Source organism: Furipterus horrens, unplaced genomic scaffold (genome assembly GCF_987537825.1).
Source record: "Furipterus horrens unplaced genomic scaffold, mFurHor1.1.pri manual_scaffold_2, whole genome shotgun sequence".
In the NCBI taxonomy this organism is placed as follows: domain Eukaryota; kingdom Metazoa; phylum Chordata; class Mammalia; order Chiroptera; family Furipteridae; genus Furipterus; species Furipterus horrens.
The window spans coordinates 53728157-53740113 of NW_028327172.1; the positions used below are offsets into that span (position 1 = coordinate 53728157).

At 44.2% G+C, this 11957-nt stretch overlaps 1 protein-coding gene across 1 annotated transcript; it reads left to right on the forward strand.

Moving 5' to 3' along the window:
• The first annotated feature begins 688 nt into the window (after positions 1-688).
• LOC150018578 (serine/threonine-protein kinase MARK2-like) lies at positions 689-2128 on the forward strand. Its single transcript, XM_090267308.1, has one exon. It carries the CDS (start codon positions 689-691, stop codon positions 2126-2128), a length of 1440 nt encoding a protein of 479 aa, XP_090123434.1.
• Positions 2129-11957: the final 9829 nt, after the last annotated feature.

The following is an 11957-nucleotide window of genomic DNA, read 5'->3' on the forward strand; positions in this document are numbered from 1 at the left end:
CTGCCTGTAGTCAGTGCTGTGAGGATGACAAACGTGGTGGGCTGGGTGAGGCGGGTAGGAATGGGTGGGTCAGGCAAGTTTTTCTCTTAGCAGTTGATATTTGAACTGTGACCTGGAGCATGAGGCTGAGACTTTTCATTTTCTTTTCTTTACTTTTTTTTCTTTTTGCAACGTACAGATTTTTATTTTTAATAAAGTCAATGTCAATCTTTAATATCCCACATAAACAGGAAGCTCATTGGGTAGGAGGGGATCCCTTTTTAAAATTCCACAGCCTAAGGTCTGTGAGAACAAAGAGGGAGAAAACCACTGTAATTTATCCCCATCCACGCCTGGTCCACGCCCTGCTCTGACCTCATAGGCGCCAGCCATTGTGATGCAACTGCAGCCCACACTACATATACACGGCCCTGGTGGTGCTGAGATTTTGTCCGTTAGAGCCCAGGAAGCTATTGTGGTGACCTGTTGGACTTGGACTTGCGAGCTTTGTTCTTGCCGTTACTTTGAGAGTGTTTTCTCTTTCTTACTGTATTTATTTCCCCATTTTTTCCATTTTGTTTCTTTCCCTTTATTATTTTCCTTTTTTTTAATTGTTCTTATTTTTTTCTTTTTGTTTCATTTTTTTATTTACTTATTTCATCTTTTTCATTTGTTTCTTTTTAGTTTTTGTTCTTATATTGAAGTTAGCATGGCTAATTACCTTGCAGCCGCCGCTGGCCTTCGGGAGCACTTGATTGGTGATTACAGGCTCCTCCGCACCATTGGCAAGGGCTCCTATGCCAAGGTGTGGTTGGCCCTGCACATGCCAACGGGGACAGAGGTGGCTGTCAAAGTTGTTAGTCAGTGCAAGGTAACTGAATATTTTCAAGAAGTTTTTTGTCATAAGCAGTTAAATCACCCAAACATCACGCAGCTATTTGAGGTGATTGCCACCAAAAAGAAATGTTATCTGTTCATGGAGCACGTGAGCGGCGGGAGCTTACAAGACTACCTAGAAAATTGCGGCCCCAGGACCGAGGCAGCAGCCCGACCCATGTTCCGGCAGCTCCTATCGGCGGTCCAGTACTGCCACCAGAAGAAGATCGTCCACCGCGACCTGAAGCCAAAAAACATACTGCTAGACGGTGAGAGAAACCTCAAAATAGCAGATTTTGGCCTCGCCAGGTACTATTCAAACTATTCGCTGACAACTGAGTGTGGCACCCCAGGCTATATGGCCCCAGAGGTCATGCAGGAGCGCATCTATGACGGCCGGAAGGTTGATGTCTGGAGCCTGGGGGTAGTTCTGTATAGGATTCTGGTGGGGGATTTGCCATTTAAGGGGAACCTATTTGTGAAGGTGAAGAAGAAGATCCTAAGTGGGAAGTTCCAGGTGCCGTGCTCCCTATCCAAAGAAGGTCAAGATCTTTTACGAAAGTTACTTACCCTCAACCCCTGGACAAGGCCAACCTTGGAAGAGATACTACAAGACCCATGGGTCACCATGGGCCAGGGGGAGGAACTGAGGCCCTACAGCGAGCCACCCTGGGGCGACCTTGACCCCCAGGTGGCTGACACAATGAATGACTTGGGGTTTACAAAGGAGGAGATTCAAAAGTCGTTGATACAGAAGAAATATGATAGGGTCATGGGAACGTACCTTATCCTCAAATCCGAAACAAGCAAGATGAAGTATTGCATCATCCGGGTGAGACCCTGCCCCACCGCTGTCTCCAACATCGAGGAGAGTCCAGAAGAGCCTGCCCCTCCCTCCAGCAGTCGGGGGTCGTGCACGACCGCTCCCCCACCGGAATCCAGCTTGGCGTCCAGGACCAGCACTTCCGTACCCGGCCCCCAGGCCAGGACGGCCACACCCAGCCCCGCCTTCCAGTGTGACCCCGGTGGCTCCCCCATCACCCCCAGCCACGACAGCACCGCCAACGCTGGAAGAGCCCCAGAAGGACCCCCCGAGGACAACCGCGTCCAGGCTGCAGAGCCTGAAGGTGGGACGCCAGGCTCTCCCTCTGGCCCCAGCCGGGGCTGGCGGGGTGTGGCTCGCCGAACCCTGAGTTTCTTCTTAAAATGCATGTGCTGTGGGCCGTCCACTAGCAAGCGGCGTCACAGAAGGACCAGAGTCGCTCCAACGTAACTTTTGAAGTTGTGGACGGCCTACGGCACCAGAGGTGGACACAGACAGCCGCGGGTGCCAGCGGGGCCGGAAGTACACGCCGCGCGTGCAGGTGGCAGGACCCGGCCCGGTGGACGACGGGCGTGTGCGCGCTGCCGCAGCGTTCTCCACACGGGGTTCCCACCCGGAGGGGATCCCGCATCTCCGTGGACTCTTCTCCTGGGGCCCTTCTCCCTCCCTTGCTCTCCTTTGCTCCCACATTTGTGGGACTTCTTAATAAAGTACTTGGTTTTTCCAAATTTTCTAATAAACTTGATGATTTGATCCAGAAAAAGGTTTTGGATACTTCGTTTCTCATCCTCGCTGCCCAGAACTGGGGCTGAGCACACTGTAGTTTGAGAAGCGTGTACTGATGTAGCACATACTTGGGCTTAACTAGGGGAACTCCCCAAGGTTAGGAATGTGGTTTTACAGGGGAAAGGCCCGTGGGTCAGCATGGGCCGGGGGGGGGGGGGGGGGGGGGGGGGCTGGGCAGGTCCAGACAGCAGGGCACAGCAGGGGCTGAAGCAGGCAGAGGTCTCTGCTGTCAGGCAGCTGGCAGCCTGGGTGCTCTATGACATCAGCAGGGACCACCTCTCCTGACCTGTTGCTTCTGCTTGCTTCCCTCTGGGCTGGTGTCATTCTCAGGGGGGGCTTTCCCTTAATACAGTCAGATCCGTAAAGCGCTGGAGGAAGAGCGTTCCGGCCTGAGGAAACCGCCAGGCTCAGGGCAGCCAAAGCTCAGTGAGCTGGGGTGAGGGCAGCGCAGATGTGGCTGCATAGGAAGGGCAGAGCTCGTGAGCCGCGGGAAGGGCGTGGGGTTTACTCTGAGAACAGTCGAACCCATGATCCAATTTACGTTTCAAAGCTAGTGAACTGTGGCATACGTTTTTATCTATTTCTACATATTATCAGATTGTCTACATATAATATGGTTCACCAGGCACAGCAGGTTTTCTTAAACTGCTGAAGAAATATGAGTTAGAAAGTATGTCTTTCTCACTTTAATCCTTACCACTCCAGTTCCATGCACACGTAGGAACACAAATTAATTGAATGTTTTACAAGGGAGAGCCCTACCTGCCTGATTCATTGTTTCTCCATGACTGATTAGCTGATCTTCTTGCCCTTGGCACTGAGGAACCTGCCATGGTCCTTTGATTCATCTGTCCCCCTTCCCTGAGAATCCAGCAGCATATGGCATAGACCTGAGTGCAACTCTCATCTCTTTGTGTTGTCATTCAGTGGTCCCCTTGCCCCCTTGCCCTGATCTTTCATTCCTGAGTTCTTGGGGTCTGGGAACTATGTGGCCCACCTTTGTATTTCCCGCCATTATCAGAAAGCCAGGTCCAGAGTCGGTGCTCAGAAAATGATGGATAGGTGAACCATCAACCCTGTGACTATCAGGGGATTGTCCCAAATCAGGACACATTGGGGTGTGAAAGGGACTGTGATGAATGATTATGCTGCAACAACAGTATAAAGTTGAACTGGGCTTGAACTGGGATGTATGCACCTCAGTGAACCTTGTGAAGCACTATGAGCAGAATTGCGAAGCTTCTGATTCTGGGATCTTTTACAAGGCCCTCCTATTCACTCCATCTGCTCGAGCTGCTTTAGCCCAATGGTCCTCACAGCATGGGAGACAGCATAATACACACAACATTTCTAAGGAGCAAGGGCATCATGCTTAAGTCATACAGACTCACACTTTCACAGTGTAATTTCCTTTTCAGTCCTAACTCAATGTTTTTAATTACTACAAAAAGAAGCTCTCAGTTTGGTGCTAGATTATTTTAACCCCCTCAAACTCCCACTAAACTTCATTTTAAAATGAAAAGTAAACAAACCTCAGGATCAGGTCCTTTGAATAAGAAATGGTATTTGCCTAAGGAGCTCTGGTTTCTTTTATTGGATAATGGTATTAGAAATCAAGTTCTGGGTGGTAGGTATGCTTATTGCTTCTATGTGACACTGCTTCTAGTTTGGTCTGACAGAGCAGGAATATATATATGTGTACAGTAACCTGTGTATACATATTTATCAAGAGTATACAACATATGTATAAATACTATAAAATAGTGTAACCATCTATTTCTATATTAAGCTAAATATGAATTCATACTAGTGTCTCTAATCTGTTCTAGCGCTTCCCTTGCGTATCTGTAAACTTCCCCTCCAATGGTGAGAAACCTGTTCCAACTGTCTGCCATTCATTTACTTCATTCCTCAATTCCAGTGTGCCTGTTCGCAAATCCAGAATTGTTAACCTGTACCCCACAGGACACAAACCACCAACCAAAGGATAGTTTCTTCTGCTTTCAGTCCTACAGACTCTGTTCATTTCCACAGTTACTTAGTTCAGCACCTTTTCCCTCCATCCACGTCCGTGAAGTTTTTTCCTCCATACATTCACAATACCTGTTCTTCTCTCTCTATTTTTTTTTAAAGCTTTTGTTTCGTCATGTTTTATTCTGGAAACTTTGTTCAGACCTATATTCCAGTTCATTAACACTCCCTTTAACTGGATTTACTGTACTATTAAAAACCTTGTGGTTCTTCATTTTATTATATTTTTCAGTTATGTATTTTTCAACTTAGTTCTTTGTCATAGCTTCCAGTTCCCTGTCCAGCTTTTCAATGATGCCTACTCTCTCTTTAACCATATTAAACATTCTGTGTCTCAAGACCTTATTATCTGAATCCTGGGTGAGTTTGTTTACATTGTATTTTTTTTTTTTTTTTCTGTTTGTGATCCCTTTGCATCATTCTCCCTGCTGCTTGGTTGAATTTTTATTGACTTCCAGAAACTGTATTTGAAAAATAATGTCAGGTAAAGTGAGACCTAAGATGGACTTCCTCCAGAGAGGATATATTTTTGCTTCTAGCAGGAAGCTAGGGCCACTAGAAATCCTGGATAACCTTAACCTAAATTTGAAGATGGGATGATCTGAAGCAGGACTTCTGCTATTGTAAAGACTTATTTATGTATGGTGTATTGCTCTTTTTTGGGTACCCAAACCAAAGCATGGGGAATTTCCAGGGTTCCCCTTCCTTGGAGTCCTCAGGACTCCAATTTTTGTCTTTCTAATTCAACTCTCAAAAGTTCTGCTCAGCTTCTCAGTCATCTCCTCTGATATTTACTGATGCCCATGAATTTGGTAAAAAGAGGTGGTTGGCTCAAGTGATCCTTAGGACCCTGAGTACAGGGCACGGAGGTGTTCTCAGACATAGCTCCTATCTATTCCTATTTTAGTCTTGAGACTAAATGTATACATAGGAAACACTGAGAGCCACTAAATGTTGTGCTAAATTGCATTGTAGACAAATAGCGAATAGGAGAGTCTATGTTAAGTTGGTGCTTATACGGTATAACGAATAAGCACAAAACAGATACATTAAGAAATTAGTAAAGATTGGTATCTAAGCCATGAACTGGAATGATTGAATTTTTACACTTTCATACCAGATATATTACCTGGTAAGATAGGTATGTGGCCCAATCTCACTCAACTTTAATGAAATAATCCCTTTTAATGAATTAAATCTTTGTTTATGTTTGAAGTTGGAGAGCTACCTCTGTTTAGATATATTTCCCCTGGGCTTTTGGAATTGTACCCAATTTCCAGTTCCTCACCTTTCCCTTTTTATATTTTGTGGGAGCTTTGGTGTAGTTATAATTTTAGCCTTAACTTTGTGTCTTGTTAACTATGTGGCATTTTGAGCTCCAGATTCTTCATCAGTAAACTGAGTGAAATGTAGAAATGAAAGTGAAAGCTCATTGAAAGCTGAAAATCACATGTGAATTATGCATTATTAGTATTTTGTGGGCATGTCATTATATTGGGAGCCTGGAAATAATAAGATTAAAAAGCTCTGGATATGGGATGATGATGATATTCTGTTAAAAGGTAACTGAGACCGTTAGAAACCCAAACTGTGATTTTTGTTTATTTATTTATTTTAATACCTGTTCCTCCGTTTACTTATGTAATAAGTAATTACTGAGTGTCTTAACCCTTTGAGTGCCATGCATAATTCAAAATTTGGATCAACATGAGAAAAAATTATATCGAATATAACCTGAGGTACAAAAATATATATATATATATAAAATATAAATTATTCCATTGTTATTTACATTTATACCTATTGAAAAAATAGTCTCTAGGAGCGCTGCTGACACTTTTGGGAAAATTTGTCATCAGTGCTCACAGTGATGTTGGCACTCAAAGGGTTAAATGGATGTGGCGCTGTGCGGGATACTGGGGTTTAGAGAGCAAACATGCACAGAGTTTTTGTCCTTGTCCAGTTTTGTGAGTGAGATAAAAAATAAAGATTCAAACTAATCCATGTCAAGTCACAACTATGATGGATTCTTTTAAGGGAAGGACTATGTATAAGAGTATATAAGGAGCAGATGGAGTACTTTACCTTTGAATGAAGTCAGGGAAAATGTCCTTTAAGAAGGTGATGATTGCTATGGGACTTAAAGTGTAGGAGTTACCACAATTCCTGTAGGAGGACGTAGAGCATTCAGGCTAAAAGACAGCCATGAGCACCACGAGTCATAAGACAAGAGGAAGAAAGATGTATTCATTAAAGAGGTCTAGAATGTATGGAAGGCAGGGGGCAAAGAGGAAGTGGGTTCCTCGAATGGGGTTGAGAGACATGCAGGGTCCAGATTATGGGGCCATTGTAAAGATTCTGGCCTCCATCCCAAGGACAATGGGAAAGCTGTTGAAGGGGGTGATGTAATGATGAGGATACTGCATCCCAGGGATCATTGGGGCAGAGCTAGTCTTAATCAGGCTTCATATCAGCTGGTTAAATCCTCCATTTCCTATCATTACGTTTATAAAGAAGCGTCATTTAATGTGAATTCTTCATTACAAAGAGGGATTTGTAAGTTTATGCCTAGGAGTGCATTATCAAAAAGGCACTGACTATAATCCAGATAGCATTAAGAAATCATCAGACTATGTCCATTTACTCAATGAATAAATAGTAGCTATCTTGCAGAAGTCATTAGGATAAAAATAAGCCAAATTTTGCATTGAGCTACGTCTATTAAGTATTCATTTTTAAAAAATGTTGTTCTTTACAAACAGTAAAATTACTACCTCAATCAAGAATTTGAATTTCCTCAAAATCCTAAAAGAGGTAAGAGGGAAAGACTTATGTGTATCTAGAGAATATATTGTGTGCACTGGGGCCAGGAAGAGCAGACGCCTCAGGTGGGAGCAGGTGGGAGCGGTCAAGGAGCAGAGTAGGTGAGCAGAAAACCATCAGGAAATGTGGGAAGAGAGGAAAGTGTGAAAGATGTTTTCAAGCCTCCTAGGTATGGTGAGGACTCTGACCTTGACTCTGAAGTAAGAGAACAATGGATGGTTTGGACAGAAAAATAATATCACCTGACTTTTATTTGAACAGGCTCCCTCCGGCAGCTGTGTTGAAAACAGACCTAAGAGAGACAGGGTGGAAAGCAGGGAGATGGTGAGGAGGCCAGGGCAGTGGTCTGGGCAGGGGATGCATAGGACTTGGGCCGAGAGAGTAGCATGAAGAAGGTGAGAAATGGGCTCAGGCTTTGCTGATGAATCAGATGAGTCAAGGATGGCTTCATGATTTCTGTTCTGAAAACTGGAAGCATATAGTGACCATTTCTGAAAGAAGGAAGACTGCTGGAGAGAAATCTCAATTTGACACAGGTTGAGTTTGAGATGTCTGTGAGTCTCCGCTGTGGAAAACCTTTCTAAAGTTAAATATGTCCTGTCTCTCTTGGAAAAAAAAAAACCATCAGTATTGTAATGTTAACAAAGACCCTTCCTCTTTACTTGATCTTTTTTTTTTAAATAATTTTTATTTATTTGTTTGTTTATTTATTTATTTTTAGAGAGAGGTGAAGGAGAAAGAGAGGGAGAGAAACATCACTGTGTGGTTGCCTCTCACTCGCACCCCCAACTGGGGAACTGATGTGCAACCTAGTCATGTGCCCGGACTGGGAATCAAACCAGTGACAACTGGTTCGCAGGTCGATGCTCAATCCACTGAGCCACAGCAGCCAGGGCCCCCTTTACTTGATCTTATCAAAGATTCTGATAATGCAGGTCAGATTAAGCCACTTTCCTACTTAAAACTATCCCATGGCTTTCGACGGAATTCAGAATAAAATCTATGTTCCTCACCACAGTCTCCCAGACTCTCCCTACACGTCCTGCGTGCCTGCCTTGCCTTGTAAAACCCTCCTCTTCAGTCACTATACCTCTTCTGTAGGGGCTGTATTTCTATGCCTTGAACGTACCATGATCATTCTGGTCTTAGGAACTTGCTGTTGTTTCTGTTGTCTCTTTCTGGAATAGTCTTGCAACTGTTTTTCTTCTGCACCAGAGACTGCGTGATCATTCAGATTGCGGCCCTCGTGCTCTCTCCTCGGAAAGTTCTTCTGTAATCATCATTATGGTCTCAGTCCTTCTCACCCTTGAAATTGCTTGTTTATTTATTTACAGATTCATTGAGTGTCTCCCACCTCCCTGCCCCACAAGATATCTCATCTGACTAGTTTCCACTGTATTCTTAGCACTAATACAGTGTCTGGCACACATTAGGCACTTTATAAGTCGTCGGCAGCCGTCCGTCTCGAGAGACGATGGTGTAGCTTCTTAAGAGTCTATCTGCACCGCCGAGAATGGCTGTGCAGTCCGACTCGGGAGTGACACGGTATCTGTCTCCTCCCGTGTTGAATCGACATCTTACGATGACGCTGGGGTGTCCTCTCCAGTGAAGCTGAAGCTACAGAGCCTGGGCAGGGTGATATGGAGGGTCTGCTGTTGCCCATGCAGCAGACCCCCCCCTCTCTTCGCAGCTGAAGGGTCCAAGGGAAAGACGGAGTCAATACAGCTTGGCTTCAGGTGCGCCGCAGGAGTTGCTGGTGTTGACTACAACATCAAACCGCCTTAGGGACTCCGGCTCCGGATTTTCTGTCGGGGTTTACTCCCTTAGCCTTTCCCCTGAAGAGGTATGCCGCAAGGCAGCGGAGGTTTTTTGGAGTCAGAGTTTTCCTTCTCTGATGTGCACTTTATAAATATATGTTAAATTATTGGGTAGAGGTAGGAAGAAAAAGATTAGGTGGGGAGAGAAAACCCTATTCTCTCATCATCAAATAGGTGGTTATGTTGGCTATGTTTTGCCTCTGTTAATGAATGCATTTCATGTTGTGGACCTGACAAATTTCAAAGTCTTTCATGTGGGATTTTGCATTAATAGTGCAAAATCAACAGGTCAGACCATTCCCACTTTACATATAAAAGTGAGGCTGATAGAGAACAGATAACTTCCTTGTGCTCCCTGTGCTTTTAAGTGACAGTCTGACATGACCTTTGTGGAGCCTGAGAAAGATGATGCCTAGAGAAGGCGGGTTAACTGGGTTCAAGTTAAAAGAAATACAACAAAAACAAATGAACAGGAAACAAGATGGTGGAGTAAGTGGAAGCTACACTAACCTCCTCCCAGAATAGTCTGGATTTACAACTTAATTTTGGAGAAATCATCTGGAATAACCAAGCGAACACTAGCTGGAGAGAAGTCTTATTACCACGGAGAGACAGAAAAGGCCGTTACATCACAACATGACCAGTAGGGAGTGCGGAGACGTGGAAGGGCTGGCTGGGCTCCCACTGGTGGCAGCTGAAAGGACTGAGAAACAGCCCAGCAGCTGGGGGTTCCCCCTGAGAAGGGCAGGGTCTAAACCCCCGGCTGAGCTTCCCAGCCTACAGCAACAGAGTGGAAAGTAAAATAGTATCCAGCTGTGAAAAGTGAAAAGTCACAGGGTTTCTTGCTAGCCAGAGAGAAACAGCTGGAGAAAAAGAGCTCTTAAGCAGATCACATATGAAAATATTTTGGCCCCCACTTACCCTGGGCTCAAGTGGAGGGAAGGCAGAGAGGACTAGAAATGCTTGGGGAGAATTTGGTGTGGTGGCTTTTAGCGGAGAACTGGGGAAGCAGCCGACCGGGTCCCAGTGCTGACTCATCCCCAGTACTTCAGGCAGACAATTCCCCCTCCTCCAAGTGGCGTCAGCCTGAGGGGAAGCAAAAGCCCTGCCTACAGGAATTAAGCTGCCACACCCACAGTCCTTGAGCCTGAGGGCTAATCACAGATTGAATAGATTAACAAATAAAGAAGCCAGACAAAGACAGTAGATCCCTGAAAGTCTCTAACAGGCTGCCTAGGTTCAGCCTGGTACAAGATCTGATGCCACTGGGGGCAGATCCAGGAAGTGCAGATCATTCTAAGAAGCACCAACAAACAATAGGAGTCACAAAAATGGGGAGACAGAGAAACAACCCCCCATCGAAAGGAAAGGTAGAATCCCCAGAAAGAGTGCTAAATGAGATAGAGGGGAGCAAACTATCAGATATGGAATTCAAAACATGGATTATGGAGAAGCTCAATGAGCTCAACAGAAACTACAGGAAACTCCAGAAAAACTACAAAGAACTCCAGAAAAACTACAAGGAACTTACTGAGAATTACACCAGCATGAAAAAGGACATAGAAGTTATCAATAAGAGCCCGGAGGAAATGAAGAATACAATCTCTGAATCGAAGAACACAGTAGAAAGAATTAAAGGCAGGCTAGAGGAAGCAGAAGATTGGATGAGCGAGCTGGAAGACAATGTAGACAAAACCTCCCAGACAGTGCAACAAAGTGAAAAAAGACTGAACAAGACTAAAGAGGCTCTAAGACAGCTGCAGGACAACATTAAACATAATAATATTCGTATCATAGGAATTCCAGAAGGAGAAGAAGAAGGGCAAGGGATAGAAAACCTCTTTGAAAAACTAATGACAGAAAACTTCCTTAACATGAGGAGAGAAAGAGTCACGCAAGACAAGAAAGCGCAAAGGGTTCCAATGAAGATGAACCCCAACAGGCCCACTTCAAGACACATCATAATTAAAATGGCAGCATTGAAAGACAAAGAGAGAATCCTAAAAGCAGCAAGAGAGAAACAACTAATAACATACAAGGGAGCTCCAATAAGGCTATCATCAGATTTCTCAGCAGAAAAACACTACAAGCCAGAAGGGAATGGCAAAAAATATTCCAACAAATGAAAAGCAAAGGCCTACAACCAAGAATACTCTACTCAGCAAGACTCTCATTCAAAATGGAAGGTGAAATAAGGAGTTTCCAAGACAAAAGAAGGCTAAAAGAATACATCTCCACCAAACCAGCATTGCAAGGGATGCTAAAAGGTCTGCTTTAAGAAGATGAAGAAAAGAGAGAGACAGAGAGGAACACGAGTACAAAGGGGGAAAATGACAATGAATAAGTACTGAAAGAAAGAAGGAACTTTTACCATTTGCAACAACATGGATGGAACTAGACAGAATTATGCTTAGCGAAATAAACCAGACAATGAAAGAAAAATACCTTATGCTATTACCTATTACAGGAAACTAATGAACAACACAAGCAAATGAGCAAAATTGAACCAGAGGTATGTAAACAAGGAATAAACTAACAGTAACAAAGGGGGAGATGGGAGGGAGAGAAGGGGGTAAAAAGGGTATGAGTCTAGTCAAATAACATGTATAAATGACCCATGGACATGGACAACTGGGTGGGGACTGAATGTGGGAGAAGGGGGGGCAGGATGCAGGGAAGCAAGAGGGGGAAAAAAGTAGGACAACTGTAATGGAAAAACAAAAAAAAAATTTTTAGTCGGGAAAAAAATGAAAATATAAAGAATGGAAATGCCAGTTCAGTGAATATTAGAAAAACAAGGATTTTCCTTTCACACTGTATAT